At 42.7% G+C, this 26941-nt stretch overlaps 1 protein-coding gene across 4 annotated transcripts in view; it reads right to left on the bottom strand.

Annotated features, from left to right (window-relative positions):
* arhgap12b (Rho GTPase activating protein 12b) overlaps nt 1-26941 on the bottom strand; it is a 247237-nt gene that overhangs the window by 45164 nt on the left and 175132 nt on the right. For all 4 annotated transcript variants that reach the window (XM_078537661.1, XM_078537667.1, XM_078537673.1 and 1 more), the window contains one exon: nt 993-1097. In XM_078537661.1, the coding sequence (XP_078393787.1) occupies nt 993-1097 (105 nt within the window). The remainder of the gene's footprint in view (nt 1-992; nt 1098-26941) is intronic.

Genomic DNA, 26941 nt, shown 5'->3' with positions numbered 1-26941 from the left:
TACAGGGCTTCAAATTCCGCTTCTTCGTACTTAAAGGAATACACACATCACAATGCACATCTCATTGAAGGCAACATTTGAACCTTGTGCTTTCTTTGAGAAAACTTGTAAGAACTTGAATTTATGCTGTATGTAATGAAGTTGAAGGTTGTTAATTCTTCAGTATGGAACACTCTGGCATTGCTCTCCTCTCAATCAGCTGGTTTACCTTGGTAGTTCTGCCTTTCTTTCTGAAGGCACTTTCTCATAGCCCTTTCCTTGTTAAATGGCAGTTGAGTCAGCGTCCATCATTTAGTTTTGCACAACAGGTGATGCTGCCTCCTGAGGCATTTCTGGAAACGACCAGTTCAAGCAATGACTACTGCTTTGAATTTTACAAGGGAATGAGTTTCATGCTACAAATTTGATGATGACCATCAATGTAATTGATGCGAAGTTTGTTGTATCAATTATTAACCTACATCAACTCTATCCCAGCCTGAAAGGAATACCCTACATTGCCTTGGCTTATAACATCTCATTTGGTACATTAGTCATAGTTGTCTCTGAGTGAGACTGCCAATTTTTAAGTCATGGTCTCCAATCCACTAGGAACTGAGACTGACACCACTCAAAGTCATTTCATGTAGTACTACACAACAAGGAACAGAAACTTTTACTCGCCAATTTGGTCTGGATCAAGTCTCAGATCCCTGAGCCCTCCATCTGAAACCTGCTTGACTTGTTTGACAAGTGTCAGAAACTAACCAGAACTGACCCCCAAATGAGTGATCAGGGAAGTACTGCAAAACACCTAAGAATAGTAGAAAAAGTAATTCTTCTGGGTTTGCATCACTTCCCTTGATTGTTATCATATAATCAAATGCCATTGATTAAAAAAGTTAGTGAGCAGCAATGATTAGTGCAACAAAGCGATGACAAAGTGCCAGTGCTTGATTAGGTGCTTAGAACATGGAACATAGAAAATTGCACTGGTAAACTAAAATATTTACCTCAATCACATTCTTCTTACTGGATTTGTCTTTTGAAGCCCATTCTATAGCAGCTCCTTTTAGATCGACAGTGAACTCAGGTTTGGATTGGTTGCCACCAAATTTCTAAAATGTCAAAAATTGAAATTGTTAAAGTTCACGGGTTATAACCAACACCCATTAAAGCATGAATCGTTTCTATTTTCATCAACCCTGTCTCCTTCCTTTCTGAAGTCATCAAGGTAAGATTTTCTGGGTGTTGGTCACTCTCAAGCACTTTGCTGAGGAATCCATTCATGTGTGAGCCTTCACAACCTGAGTTTTGCACAACATTGCAATTGAACTCAACTCGGTCTCCATCAGCATATGCACTTCAAGCATTAAATTCTGGATAGTGGTATTGTCTCTGGTTAAAATGGCTGAAGTTGGGACATGGAATTGCTAAACGACCATGAGACAATGGTCACCAACGTGAGTCAATGGGCTTGAGACTGCACATATTTAACCTGCTTCCAAGGTTCCACCAATGTGCTCTGATATCACGTTTATGATTATAATAGGAATTTCATGTGGGTGCAATGGTATGATTTATTCCCATTTTGATTCTGGCAGCTCCAGAATCAATTTTCCTAAAACCACTAATTACTTGTATCTAACTTTTAACTAAATTAAAACTTAATTTTTAATATATAGTTCAAAATGCATCATTGAGACCTGTGGGATGTGATATCTATCAAACGCGTGCTCCTGACTACGTCTCTCTGACTGTTCAACTACCTACCTTTATATCATATTTTAAGATAATTTCAAAATCCACATATAAATAGGGACTGTTGTCATTCCACAAGGGAATCACCAGAGTCACCTTGAAGGAGGTGGCGATGGCTGATGTGAATGATGGGGGTGGGTCCACAGCTTTTTTTTTAAGAAGTGGATGAAAATACCCTGGATAAATGCTCACTTCTTGAAAAAGCATAATCTTTCGCTGATCGTTGGATAAGAAAAAAATGAAAGGTCACCAGATAGGCAACCAATGACATTACTCGTGGATTCTGGGTCCACTAATATTATGACTGAATCCAAAACTTCACCTGGAAGATTTTGAAACTAAACACAAGTTACTATCTACCTAGCCTAGATTTTGACTCAACAATGAAGGAAAGGCGATGTATGCCCATATTAGGATGATTTGTGACTTGGAGGAACTTAAAGGTGATTGTGTTCCCATGGTGATGGTGTTCTTGCTCTTCTTGATGGTGGAGTTCATGGATCAGGAGCTGCTATTGAAGTATCGTTGCTGAAGTGCTTCCTGTAGATCATACGAATTGCAGCCACAGTATGATGGTGGTGGAGGGGCTGATATGCAGTACTTGGAGCACTGAATAAATGGACAGCTCCAAGCTGAGCTTTGTAGCTGCAGCATCCAGTGAGTGGTGAGTATTACATCACACCCAAGCTGGTGCCTTGTTATAGATGGTGGAAAGGGTTTGTTGGGTCAGAAAGTGAGACACTGTTAAGAGTACTCAACCTCTGCCCCAATCCTATCACCACGGTGTTGATATGACTGATGACCGCGGTTCTTCCAAAGATGTTTATAAAGTGGGAGTCAGTGAAGAAGTTTGGGGGTAGAAAGTTGATCTTTAGTTTTCTTACTGGAGGTGTTATTGCTTGGCACTTGTGTGGCACAAATGTTACCCACCATTTGTCAGCAAAGATGTTGTCCAGGTCCTGCTGTTGGCAGGCATGGGTTGTTTTATTATCCAAGGATTTGTAAACATTGAAATACTGGAATCAGCAAAATGCTAATTTCTTGACTTTATGACATAGGGAGTCATTGGTGAATCACTGAGGATGGGTGTGTCAAAGATTCTGTCCTGAGGAACTTCTACAGTGATGTCCTGGGGCTGTGATGATTGGCTTCTGACAACCACAATCATCTTCATTTGTGTCAGGTATGAATTCAGCCACTGACAAGTCTGCCATTGACCTCAGTTTTGTTAAGTCTCATTGTTGCCTGAATTACTCAAATGATGTCTTAATGATGTCAAAGGCAGCTTCTCTCAGTTTTCCCTGGCAATCAGTCTTACATCCATGTTTGGATCAAGATTGTAATGGGATTTGGAGCGGAATGGTTCTGGAGAAACAAAAACTGAGCATCAGTGAGCAGGCAGCATTTATTCAGTGCAATGATCAGGGGGTTTTTAAAAAAATTCTTTCATGGATCGTTATAGATAGATATAGAAGGGCATTTATTGCCCTTCCCTAATTTCCTTCGAGAAGGTGAGTGAGTTGCCTTCTTGAATCACTGCAGTCCATCTGGTGATTCTTTTTGACTTTTCCGTAGCGTTTTAGTACAACTGAGTGACTTAATAGGCCATTTCAGAGAATTAACCTAGGCCTTGTATTACTTGTCCAGTTACATTACCACTAGGCCACCATCTCCCCGATATGTAGTAATTGGCTGGGTTAAGTTTGCTATGTTCTTTTAGAGCTAAGACATACCTGGGCAATTTTTCAAGTTATTAGACAGATGTCAGAGTGTCAGTTACATTGTAAGCTTGACTAGGGGGTGTCTAGTTCTGGCACTTAGCACAATAGGCAGGTTGTTGTCAGAGCCTAAAGCCTTTGCCCATGTCCAATGCACTCAGCGCTTTGTAATATCACATGGAATAAACCAGACTGACTTGCCACTTGCATCTATTGATATAGGTTGTGTAGGGTCATCCACTTGCCATTTTTGGCTGAGGACCCTTGCAAACACTTCTCTCATTAATACTGGATTCTGCCACTGTGCATATTGCAACTGCTTGAGTTTCTAATCATTTTAAAACTAGTAATGACACTGGAACTTGTGCTACAGATATTGGCCCTACAGTGAAAGAAACACAAAATAATTACTTTGGCAAATCCAGCAATATGGATGAAATAATCCCTTGTAGAAAGATAATACTGATGGAACCCTCGAGTGTCCTAGGAAGGACTCTCTGCAGCAGGTGAATTATAGACAGGAAAATTAATGGACTGTAGCACAGTGCTTGTGTTACAGAACTAGCAGCCCCAAAGAACGAGTGTTAAAATTCCACCCCGGTTTGAGTATTTAACCTATCTGACCTCGCCTAACCAATCTAGCTGTCGCAGGCTCATCTGTGCATGACAGTATTGGTGTGAATATTGCACAGTCCCTGTGGAGTCCAAGACTCTCTGTTGCGTGCTGTAGCACTACCACCACATTATAGGTTAAGAATACAACTTACAGTCCAAAACTGGGCATCCATGAAGCCGTCAGCAGCGGCAAAATTGTATACCACCACAATATGTAACCTCTTGGCCCAGCATACTCTTCACCCTCTCATCATCACCAAGCCAAATGAGCTACCCTGGTGCAATGATTGCAGAATGAAAGCAGCACCAAGCATAGCTAAACATGAGGTAGCAATGTGATGAAACATCACAAGGTATGTACATGCTAAACAGTGAAAGTGGCATGCTGTGGACAGAACTAAGTGATCTCACTACCAACTGTTCATTCAAAGTTCAGAAACAATGCCGCATCCAGTCATGAAAGGTGGTGGACAATTAAGCAACTAATGAAAGGGGGCGACCCCTTGGACATTCCCATCTTCAATGACAGTGGAGCCCAGCATACAAGTCCAAAAGAGAAGGCTGAAACGGATGCAACCATCTTCAGCCAAGAGTGCTCAATCGATGGTCCTTCTCAGTCTCCTCCCGAGGTCCTCATAATCAGTCTTCAGTCAATGTGATTCACTCTGACAGCAAGAAACGCTGAACACAGTAAAGTCTACAGGCTTCAACAACATTCAGGCTATAGCCCTGAAGGTTTGTTTTCCAGAAGTTTGTTTTCCAAGTTTTTCAGTACAGGTACAACAATGACATCTACTCAACAATGTGGAAAATTGCATATGTATATCCTGTCCACAAAAAGCAACACAAACCCAACCTACCCAATTACCATCCTATCAGCCCACTCTCAAAAATAGTAAACTGATGGAAAGGTCCTTCCAAGTTATACTTACTCACAAATAATCTGCTCACCAAATCTCTGTTTGGGTCCCAGTTTAGATCACTATTCCAGGCTTCATTACAGCCTTAGTCCAACCATGGACGCAAAACCTAAGTTCAAGAGGTGAGGCGAGATTGGCTCCAAGGGGTGCACTGCAAAAACTTTGGTGGAATGTGCCAAAACCCATAATGTTCACCATACAAGGGCAGCAGGTGCATGGAAACACGATCACCTCCAAGTGGCTTGGACATATATCACTGTTCCTCCAGATCTAGGCCCATAGTTTTGCGTGTCATGGCATCACAAGTGCACATCCAAATACTTCTTAAATGTTATGAGGGTTTCTGCCTCTACCACCCTTTCAAGCAGTGAGCTCCAGATTCCCACCACCCTCTGGGTGAAAAAATTCTTCCTCACATCCCCTCTAAACCTCCTGCCCTTTACCTTAAATCTATGCTCCCTGGTTATTGATCCCTCCACCAAGGGGAAAAGTTCCTTCCTGTCTACGCCCCTCAATTTTATACACCTCAATCATGTCCTCCCTCATTCTCCTCTGCTCCAGGGAAAGTAACCCCAGTCTATCCAATCTCTCCTCATAACTAAAACTCTCCAGCCCAGGCAACATCCTGGTAAATCTCCCCTGCACTCTCTCCAGTGCAATCACATCCTTCCTATAATGTGGATTCCAGAATTGCATGCAATACTCTAGCTGTGGCCTAACCAGCGTTTTATACAGTTCCAGCATAACCTCCCTGCTCTTATATCCTATGCTTCAGCTAATAAAGGCAAATATCCCATATGCCTTCTTCACCACCTTATCTACCTGTCCCGCTACTTTAAGGGGCCGGTGGACAAGTACACCAAGGTCCCTCCGATCCTCGGTACTTTCCAGGGTCCTGCCATTCATTTTGTATTCCCGTGCCTTGTTTATCCTGCCCAAGTGCATCACCTCACACTTATCCGGATTAAATTCCATTTGCCACTGATCAGCCCATCTGACCAGTCTGTCTATATCCTCCTGTAATCTAAGGCTACCCTCCTCACTATTTACTACCCCACGTGTCATCCGCCAACTTACTGATCAACCCTCCTACATTCAAGTCTAAATCGTTTATATATACCACAAACAGCAAGGGACCCAACACCAATCCCTGTGGAACCCCACTGGACACAGGCATCCAGTCACAAAAACCATCCCTTGACCATCACCCTCTGCTTCCTGCCACTCAGCCAATTCTGGATCCAATTTGCCAAATTGCCTTGGATCCCATGGGCTCTTACCTTCGTTATTGGCCTCCCATGCAGGACCTTATTAAAAACCTTACTGAAGTCCAAGCAGACTACGTCAAATGCATTGCCCTCATCTACACACCTGGTCACCTCTTCGAAAAATTCAATCAAATTGGTCAGACATGACCTCCCCTTAACAAAACCATGCTGACTGTCCTTGATTAATCCCTGCCTCTCCAAGTGTAGATTAATTCTGTCCCTCAGAATTGCTTCCAATAGTTTCCCCAACACTGAGGTTAGACTGACTGGCCTGTAGTTCCCTGGTTTATCCCTTCCTCCCTTCTTGAATAACGGTACCACATTGGCTGTCCTCCAGTCCTCTGGCACTTCTCCTGTGGCCAGAGGTATTGAAAATTATTGCCAGCGCCCCTGCTATCTCCTCCCTTGCTTCACTCAACAACCTGGGATACATTTCATCCGGGCCTGGAGATTTATCTACTTTAAAGCCTGCCAGACCACTTAGAACCTCCTCCTTTTCTATGCTAATTTCTTTAATTATATCACTGTCCTTCTGCCTGATTTCCATACCCACGCAGTCCCTCTCACTTGTGAACACTGACACAAAGTATTCATTTAGAACCTTACCTACGTCTTCCAGCTCCACACACAAATTACCACTATGTCCTTAATGGGCCCTACTCTTTCCCTAGTTATCCTCTTACTCTTAATGTATTTGTAAAATAACTTTGAATTTTCCTTTATTTAACCTGCCAATGTTTTTTCATGCCCCCTTTTTGCTCTCCTAATTTCCTTTTTAAGTTCCCGCCTACACATTCTATACTCCTTTAGGGCTTCCGCTGTTTTGAGCCCTCGGTATCTGTTATAAGCTTCCCTTTTTCTCTTTATCCAATCCTGTATATCCCTCGACATCCAGTGTCCCCTGGATTTGTTGGTCCCATTCCTTGTCTTTACTGGAATATGTTGGCCCTATACTCTCCCCATTTCCTTCTTGAATGAGTCCCACTGCTCTGACGCAGATTTACCTAAAAGTAGCTGCTCCCAGTCCACTCTGGCCAAATCATATCTGATCTTATTAAAATCGGCCTTCCTCCGATTTAGAACTCTGATTTCTGGCCCATCCTTGTCCTTTTCCAGAACAACCTTGAATCTAGCGGAGTTATGATCACTATCTACAAAATGCTCCCCCACTGATACCTCTACCACTTGCCCAGCTTCATTCCCTAAAATTAAGTCCAGGGCCGCCCCCTCTCTTGTAGGACCTTCTACGTACTGGCTTAAAAAGCTCTCCTGGATGCATTTTAAGAATTCCACTCCCTCTAAACCTATCACACTATGACTAACCCAGTTAATGTTGGGGAAGTTGAAATCCCCCACTATTACTACCCTATTATTTTTACACTTCTCTGAAATTTGCCTACATCTTCGCTCTTCTATTTCTCTCTGATTGATTGGGGGCCTATAGTACACTCCCAGCAATGTGATTGCTCCTTTATTTTTCAGTTCTACCCATATGGCTTCATTTGAGGGGTCTAAGATGTCATCCCTCCTTACTGCTGTAATTGATTCCTTGTTTCAATATTGCAATACCCCTCCCTCTTTTACCTCCTTTCCTGTCTCGCCTGAAGACCCTATATCCTGGAATATTGAGCTGCCAATCCTGCCCTTCTCTCAGCCATGTCTCTATGACAGCAATGACATCATACTTCCATGTATTAATATGTGCCCTCAACTCATCTGCCTTATTCGTCAGACTCGTTACATTAAAATAAATACCATCCAATCTTGCCAAACTCCTTTGTGCCTTAACTGACCTATAATTTCTATGCCTTCCAGACTCACTTGCTCTCTCTCCTAATTTTGGCTTTGCATCTCCCCCTGCTGAACCTCCTCTCAGGATCCCAACCCCCTGGCAAGTTAATTTAAACCCTCCCCATCAGCACTAGCAAATCTCCCCGCAAGGATGTTGGTCCCATTCCGGTTCAGGTGCAACCCGTCCACCTTGTACAGGTCCCACCGACCCCAGAAACGGTCCCAATGTCCCAGAAATCTAAAGTCCTCCCTCCTGCACCATCTCTCCAGCCATTCATTCATCTGGACTAACCTCCTATTTCTATACTCACTAGGGCGTGGCACCGGAAGTAATCCAGAGATTACTATCTTTAAGGTCCTGTTTTTTTAATCTGTTTCCTAGCTCCCTAACTTCTGTTTGCAGGACCTCATCCCTCTTTCTACCCATGTTGTTGGGACCAACATGTACCACAATCTCTGTCTGTTTGCCCTCCCCCTTTAGAATACCCTGCAGCTGTTGAGTGACATCCTTGACCCTTGCACCAGGGAAGCAACATACCATTCTGGAGTCACGTCTTACTATCGAGTCTCCTGCCGCTATTGCTCTTCACCTCTTCCCCCCACCACGCCGTGCAGCTGAGCCACACTCAGTGCCATGAGCGTGGCTGCACTCCCCAGAGGAACCATTGGTCTCACCATTTTCCAACGCGGAAAAATGGTTCTCGAGCAAGATGCACCCTGGGGATTTCCTGACTACCTGCCTGGCACCTTTCTTCTGACTGATGGTCACCCATTCCCTCTCTGTCTGCACTTCCGTGAGTTGTGAGGTGACCACATCTAAAAACGTGCTATCCACGAAACACTCAGCCTCGCCGATGCACTTCAGTGCCTCCAGCTGTTGCTCAAGCTCCGAAACTCGGAGCTCAAGTAGCTGCAGTTGGTGGCACTTCTTGCACATGTGGTCGGTCAGAGCGCAAGGAGCATCTAGGACTTCCCACATGTTGCAGGCGGTACATAACACGGGACTGAGCTACCCTGCCATGCCTCTAGTTGGAAAAAACCCTTAATTTAAGTTAAATACAGTAAAAAAAAGTTAAATTATTTATGCACTTTAAATAAAAACTAGAACCCTTACCTTTCCTTAGCTTAATCTATTTTAAACTGGAGAAAAATACTTACCCACTACTCACCAATCAGCGCTCACCTTTGTGCTGACATCACTTTTTGAAGTGACTGCTTCACCATGATGCTGACTGCAGGACACTCTTCCCAGACTGCTTCACCGTGATACAGACTGCAGGACACTCTTCCCAGACTGCTTCGCCGCAATGCTGACTGCAGGACACTCTTCCCAGACTGCTTCGCCGCGATGCTGACTGCAGGACACTCTTCCCAGACTGCTTCGCCGCGATGCTGACTGCAGGACACTCTTCCCAGACTGCTTCACAGCTATGCTGACTGCAGGACACTCTTCCCTGACTGCTTCACAGCTATGCTGACTGCAGGACACTCTTCCCAGACTATTTCGCAGCGATGCTGACTGCAGGACACTCTTTCCAGACTGCTTCACAACGATGCTTACTGCAGGACACTCTTCCCAGACTCAATTTGGAACAATATAGCTGAATTTGGAACTATTTCCCTTTTCTGAACATTGTTTGGCATAAAAATGTAAGTGCTGCATGCATTAGTCACGAAAAGATCCAATGACATTCAATACAGACTTTGAAACCAGAGGGCAGAGACCAGAATGGCAAAAATGATTGGGTGATTTTTCTTCCTTTCCATGGCCCGGCAACAATTGCCAAGCAGAACAAACAAGGTACAATATATCATCTATATCCCTGCACTGTTGCTCCCTGCTTGTGCAAAACAGGACTAAGTATTCATTCTATTGTTTGAACTTTTACGCTTATTTTTACTAAGTCACATGTATTTTAAAGTCGGTTATTACAATAAGCATAGTTGGACAGCAACTCCAAAATGGAAAGCGGGTTCCTACTGCAAAAGCCAGGTAGAATTTTTCATGGTGATTACTCATGGCCGAGTACCATTAATGATCAACCTTAGCTTGATCTTGATGAGAATTCAATTTTTTATGGTGATGAAGAATGCAGTACCAGCAGGATTAACACTAATCTCTCCCTACAAAACCAAATCCCAATAACGGTAGCCACAAACTATCATGCATTCCTATAAAAGATGGTAATATGACCATTTAATTTTCTGTTGTGGGAAGGAGACCAAAAATTAATTCCATTGTAATGTAATGAAGTAGGCATTGTAGTAAACTCTATACATGTTAAAAGGCCTAATGTCTATTAAAGCATTTTTCAAGAAATTGTAATATTGGAAATTCAGCAAAGATGTCTAGAATGGTACCACAAAATGCTTAAACATGCCAGAAACATGCAAGCAAGCAAAGCAGATGCGAGATTTTCTAGCTAAGCATACCCAAAATTACTGCAGGCCATGAAATGCTGATGAAATGTAATTATGCATTTTTAAATGGTGCATGCAGAAAGGACATACAGTGGCAGCTGGACAGTTTACACAGGTGACTGCAGACCGACACTTGACAGCACTTTTCCACGTGGCAAGAAGAGAAAGCAGGAGCTCTGGAACTGAGCTCCAATAGTAGAATGACATGGTGGAAAGAGGGAAGAAAAGTGAAGTCACAAATGGAAGTCACAAATGAAATGCACAACAAATAAAGTAGCATCAACATATTTTGCAGATGTACAGCTAAAGTATTCATTGACAATATTTTGCAACAATATATGATTTCCCAAATATTCAGGTGATAACTGAGCTAAGAATTGCCACACATTAGTTATAATAGGCACATACAAATTAGGAGCAGTAGGACACCACTCGGCTCCTCGCGTCTGCTCCGCCATTCAACAAGATCATGGCTGATCTGAAAGTACCTCAAACCCACATTCCTGCCTACCCCGACAACCTTTCATCCCCTTGCTTACCAAGGATTTATCCACCTCTGCCTTAAAAATATTCAAAGGCTCTGCATCCACCACCTTTTGAGGAAGAGAGTTCCAAAGAATCTCAACTGTCAGAAAAAAAATTCTCCTCATCTCTATCTTAAATGAGCGACCCCTTATTTTTAAACTGCAGCCCCTACTTCTAGGTTCTCCCAATAGAGGAAACATCCTCTCCACATCCACCCTATCAAGACCCCTCAGGATCTTAAAAGTTTCAATTAAGTTGCCTCTTACTCTTCGAAATTCCAGTGGATACAAGTCTAACAATCCAGCCTTTCCTTATACGACAACCCTACCCATTCCTGTTATTAGTCCAGTAAACCTTCTCTGAACTGCTTCTAATGCATTTACATCTTTCTTTAAATAAGCAGACCAATACTGTACACAACACTCCAGATGTGGTCTCACCAATGCCCTGTACAACTGAAACATAACCTCCCTACTTTTGTAATCAATTTGCCTCACAATGAATAACATTCTATTAGCTTTCTTAATTACCTGATGTACCTGCATACTAACGTTTTGTGATTCATGCACTAGGACACCCAGATCTCAGAAACTCAGTCTCAGAACTCTGCAAGCTCTCACCATTTAGATAATAAGCTTCTTTTTTATTCTTCTTGCCAAAATGAACAATTTCATATTTGCCCACATTATACTCCATTTGCCAGATCTTTGCCCACTCACTTAAACTATATCACTTTGTAGCCTCTTTACGTCCTCTTCACAATTTACTTTCCTACCTACCTTTGTCTTTATTTCAAATTTATATAAATATATCAAATTTAGCAACCATTCCTTGGGTCCCTTCATCCAAGTCATTTATATAAATTGAAAACAGTTGAGGTCCCAGCACTAATCCCTGTGGCACACCACTCGTCACATCCTGCCAACAAGAAAAAGACCCATTTATGCCAACTCTCTGCTTCCTGTTAGCTAGCCAATCTTCTATCCATGCCAATATGTTGCCCCCTACACCACGAGCTTTTATTTTCTGCAATAACCTTTGATGTGCCTTCTAGACATCTAGGTACAGTACATCCACCAGTTCCCCTTTATCCACAGAACATGTGACTCCTTCAAAGAACTCCAATAAATTGGTTAAACATGATTTCCCTTTTACAAAACCATGCTGACTCTGCCTGATTGCCTTGAATTTTTCCAAGTGCCCTGCTATAACATTGTTAATAATAGCTTCTAACATTTTCTCAATGACAGATTAGGCTAACTGGCCTATAGTTTCCTGCTTTCTGTCTTCCTCCCTTTTTGAATAAAGGAGTTATATTTGCTATTTTACAATCTGGAACCTTCCCCGAATCTAATGAATTTTGGAAAATTAAAACCAGTGCATCAACTATTTCACTAGCCACTTCTTCAAGGCCTTAGGGTGAAGTCCATCCGGACCTGGGGATTTGTCAGCTGTTTCCAGGATGTTACTTGTGTCTTCTATGGTGAAGACTGAAGTAAAATACCCGTTTCATTCATCCGCCATCTTCCTACTTTCCATTATCAATTCCCCAGATGCATACTCTATAGAACCAATGCTCACTTTGTTAACTCTTTATTTATTTAAATATCCATAGAAATTCCTATTATCGGTCTTTATATTACTAGCTAGCTTTCTCGCATACTCTAATTTTCCCTCTTTATTCATCTTTTTGCCATTCTTTGCTGTTCTTTATATTCTTTCCAATCTTCTGGCCTGCCACCCGTCTTTGTGTTATTATATGCTAACTTACTATTGTCATATCAAGGGGAAACTCTTACTTAAATTATGCAATACAGGAAAGAAAATGAGTCTCTTGTTCCTGTATCCATAAGGAAAATAAACAATTTTACTCCTTGTGAGCAATCAATTCTGTGTTTGCCACATGACAGAGTGTGACACAAGATACTTAAGGAAATTTCTGGTCCATTGAATTTATTGCTACTAGGGTATTTACAGCATCAATGGATTTTGTCCACTGTTGTAAAAATAAATAATGACATCCTGGGTGAGATTTTGCATGACTGAAAAGACTTGAGTTGCACCCGTGTCCACTTGGCTAGTTTGATTATGAATGAACTAACTCAATCTTCTTAATAATAACTTCCATTTATATGATGCCTTTAACAGAGGAAAAACATCCCAAGGCACTTCACTTTAAGGAATTCGGAAGCCTGATTAAAAGCTGCTCAAAGAGGTGGGTTTTAAGGATGGTCTTAAACGAGGAGAGGGAGGTACAGAGTGCAAAGGGCTTAGGGAGGCAATTCCAGAGTGTGAATCTTAAGTGGCTAAAGGAACAGTCCAAATGGTGTGGGTATGCAAAGATTAAATGCAGAAGAGGTCAGAGTCAGAGGAGTAGGGACATGGATTGGAGTAGAGTCTCATGGATGGAGGATATTACAGAGATAGGACAAGGCAAGAGGCAAGGGCATTAATAGACTTAAATAACGGCTATGTGAACCCGGAGTTTTCTTTGCGTCCATAGCCATCTCATTCACAAAGCACCCTACAAAATGAACACAGATCTCTAAGTTGCTCACTCCAAAACCATTTAAAGTTAGGCTACCTCCCAATTTTAAGGTTTGCCTCTTGATGGCAGAAAATTTGCTTCAGTTTGTCAACCTGAAAATGACCCATCTACCCCAACACACCGTTTCCTGTTAGCTAGCCAATCCTCTACCTTGATATTAACCGAGAGAGACTCAGCAGCCGTAGCGGATCTGGAAGCAAACAGGAGCACTCAGGTGAGGATAAATTGAGGCCCGGACTTGGGGCCTTTATCTGAGGAGAGTATTAGCAGCTGGAGCAGACTGAGGCACTCAAGTTTGAGCAAGTGAGGGGGAAGAAAAGAAATCAAACTGCGAGATCACAAGAAGGTCATGAGTTGATTGGCTGCTGAGTGTTGTTGCTTTGTTTCTTGATCTCCAAAGTTAGGGAGCTGGGAAATTTAAAAATTCAATTTCTTTAAAAAAAAAAGTGAATTAAAACCTTCAGTTAGCTTCCCTATATTTAATTGATGTCAACAGAAAGGAATCGAGTAGCTAGTGAGTCTTTCTTTTTAAGTACTAGGTTTATTAGCAGTACTACGGTTTATTATCTATTAGATACAGGAATGGCAGAACAGCTCCGACCTCTCTAGTGCACATCCTGCGTTATGTGGGAACTCCTGTGCCCTGGCTAATCATACATGTAGGAAGTGTCGTCAGTTGCTCAAGTCTTGGAGCTTGAGCAGCAGCCAGCATCACTGCAGCGTGAGGTGGCGAGCTTCGTCATAGCATGTCTATAGATGTCATCATCCCACATAATAAGGGTAAAATTTTTCGCTCGGTGGGCGGGTGCGAGTGGTAAATGACATGCGATGACATTGGGCGAGCATCCCGACATCATTGCAGACTCGTGTAATATTTCAGTTGGCGTGCACCAGAGTCGGCAGCACACCCGCCGACAATTAAAAGACCTTTTAAGGCCGCTAAAAAGTTAATTGAAATACAATTTTTTGTTGCCTGTCCAACCTTACGGTTGGCAGGCAAGCAAAAACGCTAAGCATCTTCGCACTTTTTTTGGAAACCTCATCCACAGGCGGGATGAGGTTTCCAAAAACAAATAAAATAAAAACTATAATTTTTCATTAATAACATGTCCCTGCTCATGTGACAGAGTCACGAGGGGACGTTTCATTACATTTTTATTTTTAAAATTATTTTTTTCCTCAGGGAGATTATGTAGTGCGCACTCGCACACATGCACAAACTTCGTGTTCGCCCAGCTCGCACATCTCCACCCGCTCCCTGCACCCCCCCACCAAACCCCCCTCCCGCACAGGCAGCGCTAAGCGCTGCAGCTCAGGTTTCACGCTGGGCGGGCCTTAATTGGCCTGCCAGCGTGAAATTGCCTTCCAGGTCCAATCTTGGGCAGTGGGTGGCTTCCCGACTGCCCCCATCAAGCCCGCACGCCAAGGGCAAAATTCTGCCCTAAGAGTGTGCAAAGAGAGAGGGGGGGATGCGTGTATCTCACTCTCCAACCAGTATTCAGTTTGGAATACTGATGAAAGTTATGGTTGATCTGGGAAATGCAGCCACAGCCAAGTCCATGGCACCAGTTGGCTCCAGGGAGGCACAAAGACGATTGGAGTAATGGTGATAGGAGATTTGATAGTTAGGGGAACAGACAGGAGTTTCTGCCACTGCAGATGTGAATCCAGGATGTTATGTTGCCTCCCTGGTGCCAGGGTCAAGGTGTCACTGAACTGCTGTACAGCACACTGAGAGGACAGGGTGAACAGCCAGCAGCTGTGGTCCACATCAGTACCAATGACATTGGTTGAAAGAGGGATATGATCCTGCATTCAGGATTTAGGGAGTTAGGTAGGAAATTAGAAAATAGGATCTCAAAAGTTGTAATTTTTAGATTACTCACAGAGCCACACAAGTATAGCAATGGGAGGATGAATGTGTGGGTGGAAAGATGCTGCAGGAGGGAGGGTTTTAGATTACTGGGGCATTGAGATCAGTTCTAGGGACGATGGGATCTGTACAGGCTAGACAATTTGCATCTGAACAGAGTGAGGACCAATTTCCTTGCAGGGTGATTTGCTAGTGCTATTGGGAGGGGTTTAAACTAACTTGGCATGGATATAGGAAACAGGAAGTAATGCTAGAGGAATACCAAGGTGCACAGAATACTGGAAGAGACAGATGGCACTAGGGCAGGAGATAGTGAGATGTTAATTGGGTTCACTCATCAGGGTAGCTCGTAAGAAATTACCAACAGTAACTGGGGAGCAACAATATATACTGCATGAGAAGACAGTGCTGATTGGTTGACAAATGGAGTCTGACTGGGGGAGGCATTGCAAAGGAGAACGCAGCATGGAACAGTTAACTGCCCAGCTTTGTTCAAATTCAAACTGGGCAGGTCGACTCTGATTGGTCAAGGCATTGCCCTGGGGAATTAACCGGGGAATGACTGTCCCCTAAACTTTTGTTTAGTTAAAAAGGCACAATGTGTGGATATGTTCCTTCTGACTGCAAAGGACAGGTCTCTGTGTGTGATTATATGTGGCTTCTAGCATGCCTGTGAGCCCGACTGAATCTTAAATTGGTTTTCAGTGCAATTCTTAGCACAATCAGGATCGTTTAGCAGGAGTTGTCCAATCATGGAATCACATCTAATGCTGGACACTATGTTTTGAGTTCTGCAAGTACAGGCTGGTTGGGTATGGTCAGTACTTGGCCTGTTGAAAACAGCCTAAGAGACGCACTGTTTGATATGATCTGCCAATTGTTGGGAGGTACAGCCTGTATACCTGGCATCATACTAGTACTGAAATTCATATACCACGTTGCTCATTTATGCGGTAGGCAGAATATCTTTTTGGCTTGACAGCAGCATCCTGTTAGCGGAGAATACCACTCGAGTTGCTACTGCATAGTAACAGTGTTCAATGGCTAGCTTCACCTGTTGCTCAAATTTTTGAGACACCTTACCTTTCCAGGGTAATTTGATGTAGGCTGGACAATTTTCAGGACCGAAAGTGGCGGCCTTAGGCTGATTCATGAATGAATCAAGGTAGCCATTATCCCGCAGGGTGGCTTTGATGTGCCCTATTTCAGCATCAAGCTTGCATGGTGAGCAAATGGCTCAGGCCCTATTTATGAGGTTGCTGATAAGGCCAATCTTATAGCCTGTGGAACTGTAGGAATATCAACGTGTGTATTGACCAGTGAAGACAGGCTTGCAGCACACAGTAGTAGAGAACCCATTGGCAGGTTTCTCAACTAGCATGTGGAGGAAGGGGAGCTCATCTGACTGCTCCATTTCAAAGGTGAATTTGAGCGCAGGATGAAGCCCTTAAGGTGTGTAACGAAGTTCTTACAGGTGCAGCTGTGGATTCAAATGTAACAAACATATCTATGTATTGGAAACATGCAAGGCGCAGGAGGTCATTCGATCAAAGGCACATTTCTTGTGAAAACCAACAAAGATATTTGCAAGAACTGGGCCTAGAGGGGATCCCATGGCAACACATCTATTTGGGCATATGTTGTGTTGTTAAAACTGAACTGAGGGGAATTGAAACGCAAACAAGAAAAGCTTAGAAAGAGTATGATAAGAGGCTGGCAACTAACAAAAAAAAAAGGAATTACAAAGCCTTCGATAGACACATAAATAGTGAAAAGATGGTAAAAGGGGGGGTGGAGCCGTTTAGGGACCAAAAAGGGAATTTATCTATATAGGTAGGGGGCATGGCTGAGGTATTAAATGAATATTTTGCATGTCTATACCAAAGAAGATAGTACACAGGTCATAGTGAAAGAGGGGGTAGTTCAGAGACTTGAAGGGTTTAAAATTGATAAGGTGGTGGTGTTGGTTAGGCTGTCTATACTTAAAGCTGATAAGGCATCAAAGGATATGGAGGGAATTGAGTGTGGAAATTGTGGAGGCACTGGCCATAATTTTCCATTCCTTAGACACAGGGATGATGCTAGAGGACTGGGGAATTTCAAATGTTATACCCTTGTTCAAGAAAGTGTAATGTTCCCCAGGGATCAGTGTTAGGACCCCTGCTTATCCTGATATATATTAATGAGCTAGACCTCGCAGTATCACAGAATCACACAGTGCAGAAGAGGCCCTTTGGCCCATCGAGTCTGCACCGACACGTGAGAAACACCTGACCTACTTACCTAATCCCATTTACCAGCACTTGGCCCATGGCCTTGAATGTTATGACTTGCCAAGTGCTCATCCAGGTATTTTTTAAAGGATGTGAGGCAACCCGCCTCCACCACCCTCCCAGGCAGGGCATTCCAGACCGTCATCACCCTCTGGGTAAAAAAGTTTTTCTTCACATTCCCCCCCTAAACCTCCTGCCCCTCACCTTGAATTTATGTCCCCTTGTGACTGACCCTTCAACTAAGGGGAACAGCTGCTCCCTATCCACCCTGTCATTGCCTCTCATAATCTTGTACACCTCGATCAGGTCACCCCTCAGTCTTCTCTGCTCCAACGAAAACAACCCAAGTCTATCCAACCACTCTTCATAACTTCAATGTTTCATCCCAGGCAACATCCTGGTGAATCTCCTCTGCACCCCCTCCAGTGCAATCACATCCTTCCTATAACGTGGCGACCGGAACTGCACACAGTACTCCAGCAGTGGCCTCACCAAGGTTCCATACAACTCCAACATGACCTCCCTACTTTTGTAATCTATGCCTTGATTAATAGAGGCAAGTGTCCCATATGCCTTTTTCACCACCCCACTAACATGTCCCTCCACCTTCAGAGATCTATGGACACACGCCAAGTTCCTCAGAACTTCCTAGTGTCATGCCATTCATTGAATACTTCCTCGTCAAATTACTCCTTCCAAAGTATATCACCTCACACTTTTCAGGGTTAAATTCCATCTGCCACTTATCTGCCCATTTGACCATCCCGTCTATATCTTCCTGTAGCCCAAGACACTCAACCTCACTGTTAACCACCCGGCCAATCTTTGTGTCATCCGCAAACTTACTAATCCTACCTCCCACATAGTCAACTATGTCGTTTATATAAATGACAAATAATAGGGGACCAAGCACAGATCCCTGTGTGTCCAGGTACAGGTCACAATTTCAAAATTTGTAATTGACACTAAAGTTGAAAGTATTGTGAACTGAGGGAAGGATAATGTTGAACTTCAAAAGGACGTAGACAGGTTGGTGGAATGGATGGCCAAGTAGCAGACGAAATTCAATACAGGGAAGTGTAAAGTGATTCATTTTGGTCAAAAGAACATGGAGGGACAATATAAACGATAAAATTCTAAAGAGGGTGCAAGAGCTGAGGGACCTGGGTGTACATGTGCATAAATTATTGAAGGTGGCAGGACAGGTTGAGAAAGCGGTTAATAAAACATACAGAATCATAGGCTTTATCAATAGGGGCATAGAGCACAAAAGCAAGGAAGTTATGTTAAACTTGTATAGAACACTGCTTTGGCCTCAACTGGAATATTGTGTCCAGTTATGAGCACCACACCTTAGGAAGGATGTGAAGGCGTTAGAGAGGGTATTTATAAAATTCATTTGCAGGAATGTGGGCGTCGATGGCTAGGCCAGCATTTATTGCCCATCTTCAATTGCCCTTGAGGTGATGGTGAGCTACCTTCTTGAACCGCTGCAGTCCATGCAGTGTAGCTACACCCACAGTGCTGATGGAGTTCCAGGGTTTTGATGCAGTGACAGTGAAGGAATGGCAATATATTTCCAAGTCAGGATGGTGAATGGCTTGGAGGGGAACTTCCAGGTGATGGTGTTCCCATCTATCTGCTGCCCTTGTCCTTCTAGATGGTAGAGGTCATGGGTCTGCAAGGTGCTGCCTAAGGAGCCTTGATCAGTTTCTGCAGTGCATTTTGTAGGTGGTATGCACTGCTGCCACTGTTCGTTGGTGGTGGAGAATGAGGAGTTTCAGTAATGTTAATAGAAAGGAAATGATGAGACTGAATCTTCTCTTTTCTGAGGAAAACAGAGGAGATTTGATAGAGGTATTCAAAATCATCAGGGATCTGGGCAGAGTAGATGGGAAGAAACTGGTTCCACTCGTGAAAGGATCGAGAACCAGAGGGCACAGATTTAAGGTAACTTAAGGCAAAAGAAGCAATGGAGGCATGAGGGGAAACTTTTTCATGCAGTGAGTGGTTAAGATCCAGAATGCACTGCCTGAGTGTGTGCTGGAGGCACTCAAGAGGGAACTGGATTATCTGAAAAGTATAAACAGGCAGCCTATGGGGAGAAGGCAGGGGAATGGCACTAGATGAATCGCTCCTTTAGAGAGCCAGCACAGGCATGATGGGCTGAATTGTCTCCTTCTATAACCATTCTATATTACCCCCAACATCATCTTGTGTAGCAATCTTGTGAGCGGCATCTAATCAAATGCCACTTTGAAATCAAAATACATTACATCTACTGGTTCCCCTTTATCCACCCTGCTTGTTACAGTCTCAAAGAACTCTAATAAATTTGCCAAACACAATTTCCCTTTCATAAAACCATGATGACTCTGCTTGATTGTATAATGATTTTCCTACTTCCTTAATAATGGATTCCAATATAGGATCACAGAATTGTTACGGTGCAGAAGGCCATTTGGCCTATCATGACTGCATTGGCTCTCCAAATGAGCACTATGACTCAGTGCCATTCTCCCGCCCTTTTCTCATATTGTTTTTACTTGATTTTTAAAATATAGTCATATAAATATAGTCATTCTTGGTGTCGCTGGCTAGGCCAGCATTTATTGCCCATCCCTAATTTCCCTTGTTCAGGCATTTTAAGAGTCAACCACATTGCTGTGGGTCTGGAGTCACGTGTAGGTCAGACCAGGTAAAGACGGCAGATTTCTTTCCCTAAAGGACATTAGTGAACAAGAAAGGTTCATCTATAATCATCCAATGCCATCTTGAATGCCTCTATTGAACCTGCCTCCACTACACTTCTAGGCAGTGCATTCCAGACCTGAACCACTTGCTGTATGTGAAAGTTTTTTCTCACATCACATTTGCTTCTTTTGCAAATCACTTTAAATCTGTGCCTGTGTCGTAGATTCTTTTACGAGTGGGAACAGTTTCTCCCTATCTACTCTGTCCAGCCCCCTCATGATATTGAACACCTCGATCCAATCTCCTTTTAGCTTCTCCTCTCCAAGGAGAACAGTCCCAACTTCTCCAATTTATCTTCAAAACTGAAGTTTCTCATCCCTGGAGCCATTTTTGTAAACCTCTTCTGTACTCTTTCAAATGCGTTCACATTCTTCCTAAAGTATGGTGCCCAGAACTGTACACAATACTCCAGCTGAGGTCTAACTAGTGTCCTATCCAAGTTCAGCATAACCTCCTTGCTCTTGTACTCTATGCCCCTATTAATAAAGCCTAGGATACTGTATGTTTTAATAACTGCTCTCTTCACTGGTCCTGCCACCTTTAATGACTTATGCACATATACACCCAGATCCTTCTGCCTGTCTCTCCATGTTCTTCCTACCAAAATGAATCACCTTACACTGCTCTGCATTGAACTTCATCTGCCATCTATCTGTCCACTCCACCAACTTGTCTATGTCCTTTTGAAGTTCTACACTGTCCTCCTCACAGTTTACAATGCCTCCAAGTTTTGTATCATCCGTAAACTTTGAAATTGTCCCCCGCACACCAAGATCTAGATCATTAATATATATCAGGAAAAGCAAGGATCCCAAAACTGACTCCTGGGGAACACCACTACAAACTTTCCTCCAGCCTAAAAAATATCCATTAGCCATTACACACTTTTTCCTATTACTCAGCCAATTTCCACATTGCAACTGACCCTTTCATTCCATGAGCTATAACTTTTCTCACAAGTCTGTTTTGCGGCAGTGTACTGAATGCCTTTTAGAAGTCCATGTATACCACATCAACAGCATTACCCTCAGCAACCCTCTCTGTTCCCTCTTCAAAAAACTCTAGCAAGTTAGTTAAACATGATTTTCCCTTGAGAAATCCACGTTGGCTCTTCCTAATCAACCCACATTTTTCCATGCGACTATTAATTCTATCCCAAATAATTGTTTTTAGAAGCCTCCCACCACCGAAGTTAAACTGACTGGTCTATAATTGCTGGGCTTATCCTTACAACCTTTTTTGAACAAGGATGTAATGTTTGCAATTCTCCAGTCCTCTGGCACCTCCCGAGTCGAGGGAAGGCTGAAAGATTATGGCCAGTGCTCCTGCAATTTTCACTCTCACTTCCTTCGATATCCTTGGATGCATCTCATCCGGTCCCAGTGCCTTGCCAACTTTAAGTACCAACAATTTATCTAATGCCTCCTCCTTATCAATTTTGAACCCTTCTAATGACAGAGTTTCCTCCTCGGTCACAATGGCCTGGGTAGCATCTGTTTCCTTGGTAAAGACAGATGCAAAGTATTCATTTAATACCTCAATCATGCCCCTTGCCTTATTTGTGTGAATCCCCTTTTTGGTCCCTAATCGGCCCTACTACTCCTTTTACCACCCTTTTACAATAGCATGCCGATAGGACACTTTGGGGTTCCCCTTCATGTTGACTGCCAGCTTTTTCTCATAATCCCTCTTCGCTTCTCTTATTTGCTTCTTCACCTCTCCTCTGAACCTTCTGTATTCAGCTTGCTTCTCAGTTCTATTTTCTACCCGACACCTCTCATAAGCACACTTTTTCCTTAATCTTAATTTCTATCTCCTTTTTCATCCAGGGAACTCTGATTGGTTTGTCCTACCTTTCCCTTTTGAGGGAATATACCTTGACTATGCCCGAATCATTTTTTCTGAGGCCATTGTTCAGTTATGGTTTATCCCACCAATCTTTGGTTCCAGTCTATCTGACCCAGCTCTGTTCTTGCCCCATCGAAGTTGGCTCTCCCCCAGTTAATTATTCTTGCTCTGTTCTTGCCCCCTTGAAGTCAGCTCTCTCCCAGTTAATTATTCTTACTCTGGATTGCCCTTTGACCTTTCCTGTCATCCTAAACCTTATGGTACAATGATCAGTGTCTCCTAAACGTTCCTGTTTTCTGTCTCCCTCTTTTCTTGAATAGAGGTGCTACATTTGAATTTTTCCAATCCGCTGGGACCGTTCCAGATCTAGGGAATTTTGGAAGACTGCAGCCAATGTATCCACCACCGTTTTTGCAGCCACTTCTTTTAAAACCCTAGGATGCAGGCTATCAGGTTCAGGGGACTGTCAGCTTTTAGACCCATCAGTTTTCCCAGCACTTTCTCTCCAGTGATAATGATTGTTTTAAGTTCCTCCCTTCCTTTTGCCTCTTGATTTTCTACTATTCTTGGCATGTTTTTTGTGTCTTCCATTGTGAGGACAGATATAAAATGCTTGTTCAAAGTCCTTTCCAATTCTGTCTCCCATTATTAGTTCCCCAGTCTCATTCTGAGGGACCAGTGCTTACTTTAGCTACTTTTTTCCTTTTTATATACTTTTACTGTCTGTTTTTATATTTCTTGCTAGCTTACTCTAATTTCTCCCTCTTTATTAAATCATCCTTTGCTGGTTTCTATAATTTTCCCAATCTTCTGGCGTACCACTACTCTTCGCAGCATCATATGCTTTTTTTCCCCATTATGATACTATCCTTAACTTCCTTGGTCAGCCACAGATTTTACATCCTTCTCAGAATCTCTCTCAATGGAATATATCTTTGAGAGTTAAATGTCTGCTACTGCTTCTCTACCATCTTACCTTTTAACCCATTTTCCCAGTCTACTTCAGCTAACTCTGCCTTCACACCATTGTAATTGCCTTTATTTAGTTTAAGACACTAGTTTCAGATCCAAATTCCTCACCTTCAAACTGAATGCGAAATTCTATCATGTTCTGAGCACTCTTGCTGAGAGGATCCTTTACTATGAGGTCATTAATTAATCCTGTCTCATTACCCATTACCCATTTAGGCCATTACCAGGCCTAAAACAGCCTGCTCCCTGGTTGGCTCCAGCCTGGTGGCAAAGTGGTATTGTCACTGGACTAGTAATCCAGAGACCCAGGGTAATGCTCTGGGGATTCAGGTTGAAATGGTAGAATTTGAATTCAATTAAAAAAATCTGAAATTAAAAATCTGATGATGACCATGAAACTGTTGCTGATTTTTGTAAAAACCCATCTGGTTCACTGATGTCCTTTAATTATATTTAATTATAATTATATTTCCTTCCTTTAGGGAAGGAAATCTGCCATCCTCACCTGGCCTACATATAACTCCAGAATCATAGCAATGTGGTTGATTCTTAAAAAAAATCAAATGCCGTCTGAACCATGGCAACTAGGGATGGGTAATAAATGCTGACCTGGCCAGTGACACCCACATCCCATGAACGAATGAAAAAAAATATTGTTATAAGTGTCTTGAATATCCTCTATGAAATCATCCTCCAGGCTACCTTGCCCAATTTGATTCATTGAATCTATAAGATAATTAAGATTGTCCATGGTTATTGCATGCAGCACCTTTCCCACAGGCCCCCATTATTTATTGATTTATAATCTGCCCTATGGCATAGTTAGTTAGGGGGTGTATAAACTACTCCCACTAGTGACTTTCCTTTGCTATTTCTTCATCCAAACTTATTCTACATCTTGATCTACCAAGCTAAGATCATTTCTCACTTACAGTACTGAGCTCATCCTTTATCAACAGAGCTACCCCACTATTCCTTTTCCTTTCTTCCTATCATTCAGAAATGTCAAAAAACCCTGAATATTCAGTTCCCAGTCTTTGTAATGGCCATATGATATAATTCATTTATTTCTATTTGCTCTATCAATTCATGCATATTGTTACAAATGCTGCATACATTCAGATAAAGAGCCAGTAATTCTGCCTTTTTACCATTTTCCCCTACTCTGGCCTTATTTACTGCTGCATGTTTATGTTTGTATGCTCTGTTCCTTTCTATCACGCTCTGGCTATCATTACCCATACCACAACCCTGCACTGTTGTCTTGGCCTTTGTTTTTAATCTTTCCAAATCTCCCCTCATGTGAACCCTCGGAAAATATTGTAAAGGGGTGGTGGGTCAATCTTGGGGGTGGTGAAGTTCCTTTTAACTGAATCAAAACCTCACCTTGCAGTCCCTCTCATTACATATAGGTACAGCTGATGCATGTTGTCTTTTCCCTTCCTTCTCCTCCTCCTTTACTTCCTCGTCTTCCCAAGGTGGCCTCTGGATCCCAAGAGATAGTGGCTGGCCCTCAATAGCAAGGTTATGGAAGATGCAAGACACCACCACAAACAGAGACTTTTTGGAGTGTGTAATGCAGAGATCCCTGTAAATGATCTAGGCAGCCATGCCTCTGCTTTGACAGACTGATGGCTTGCTCTACAGCGTTAGGTGTGGATACATGGCTCTCATTGAAGTCGCCTCTGGAGGGATGGTGGAAGGGGCCATGTGTGAAGGGGATATTCCCTGTCACCGAGTAGCAATCCTATATTTGTCTTGCAGGCCTGAACTCCATCAGTAGTGCAGACTGTTGAAGGATGGAAACATAGCTGGCACTTCCAGGATAGTAGCTATTCACACCAATGAGAATAACAACCATGAATGTGTGATCTGTGAAATCCTGCACCATTGGGAAGCTCATTATGCTAGTGAATCCATTTGCCCTCATCGTGGTCTTCCTTCCTCAGGGAAAAAAGAATGAAATCCCCTCTTCTCTTGTAGATTTCCCCTGTCATCTCCTGGATAATTCTATGGATGTCAACCTGAGAGATCTTGTTAATGTTTCTGCAAGGAATTGGCTCCACGGAAGGAAACAATAATGGTGATCTTCACTGGTATCGGGAGGGGCGTTCTCACTCTCGTTTGAGGTTCCAGGTCTTCATGGAGGTGGCGGCACAATTCTGTCATCATCTTCTTTAGTAAAACAAAGCCTTGAGGCACTACTCCTTGCTCACCCCAATGTAGGCATGTGGAATGCCCTCTTGGGGTATGACCTAAGAAAAATCCTCCTTTTCCTCCTGCCTGGTACAGGTTCCCCTCTGTCTTCCCCTCTGCTAGTTTTGGTCATACTGCAGAGCAATTGGACCTGGATTACTGCCTCCATATTTATCAAAGGCTATGCCTTTCTGTGGTCAGCAGAAACCTTCACAATTCTCCAGCAACTCATCACGATACTTCCACTATCTTGGAATACAAGTAAAAAGCACATCAACTGAAACTTTTTGGGTGGCACTTTAAATAGCCCCAGGACCAGGTCCATCTTGCTAACACTTGTTTCAGAGTGAATAAGAATCGCATTCCCTATGCATTCAATGGCCATATTTTGAATTTGTGCATTCCATCAGCCTGCTGATGATTGACATCATGATCTCGTCCCATCATGCTCTTCAGTGCACAGAGGGGTGCTCCTGAGTGTCACTTCAGTCACCTGACACTGCACAATGTTCCCGTGCCACTAACATGTCTATATAAAAGTGGTGCTACACAGCCGAATTTAAATCCCACAACCTCTCAGTAACATTTTGAAAGCAATCCCTTCTTCTACGAGGTACAAATCTTAGGCAAGAGGCCATATGTGTCTGGGTGAAAGGTTCCAAATAAGTTTGTGGCCATTAGTAACAATAAAGTGTGGTTAAACTTAACAGTAGGCAATTTTGATAACCTCAAAAAGATCTCCCCATAACTTTCTCTATTTCCATGAAAAAAATTATAATTTTTATATTTCAAGTCTTCTTTCATTACTCTAAATTGCCCTGGTATCAGGTTAGTGAATTTTCACTGCATTCTTTCCATAGCTCTAATATTCTTGCTGAGTGAAATACTCAAAGCTGCAAGTACTTCAACTGTGCCCTAATTGCTGCTTTGTACAAATATCAGTTCCTTGTTCTAATTGAAAACAGAAGGTTATGTTAAGGTGTACAGAACCTTGCTTAAACCACTCAGTAACTGTGCACATCTTTGGTCTCCATACGTAGAAAGGATATAGAGGCACTGGAGAAGCTATAAAAACTATTTACAAGGATGCTACCAAAATTGAGAGGTTAAAGCTATCAAAAAAGGCTGCAGGTTGGGTCTCTTTTCTCTGGAAAAGAGAAGGCTGAGGGATAACCTAACAGTGGTCTTAAAACTAAATAAAGGGGTTTTATAGAGTAGATGTAGAGAAGGTGTTTCTACATGTGGGGGAGCTAGAAGACATGAATATAAGGTGGTTGCAAATAAATCACAATAAGGAATTCATGAGAAATTGCTAATCAAAGAATGGTTAGAATGTGGAACTTGTTACAACATGAAGTATTTGAGATGAATAGCACAGATGCATTTAAGGGGCAGCAAGATAAGTAAAGGGAAAAAAATAAGAGGATATGCTCATAGGATTATATGAAGTAAGGTAAGAGTTAGTTGTCTGGAGCATAA

This window comes from Cetorhinus maximus, chromosome 3 (genome assembly GCF_964194155.1).
Source record: "Cetorhinus maximus chromosome 3, sCetMax3.hap1.1, whole genome shotgun sequence".
Taxonomy (NCBI): Eukaryota; Metazoa; Chordata; class Chondrichthyes; order Lamniformes; family Cetorhinidae; genus Cetorhinus; species Cetorhinus maximus.
This window is presented reverse-complemented; position numbering and strand designations above follow the sequence as displayed.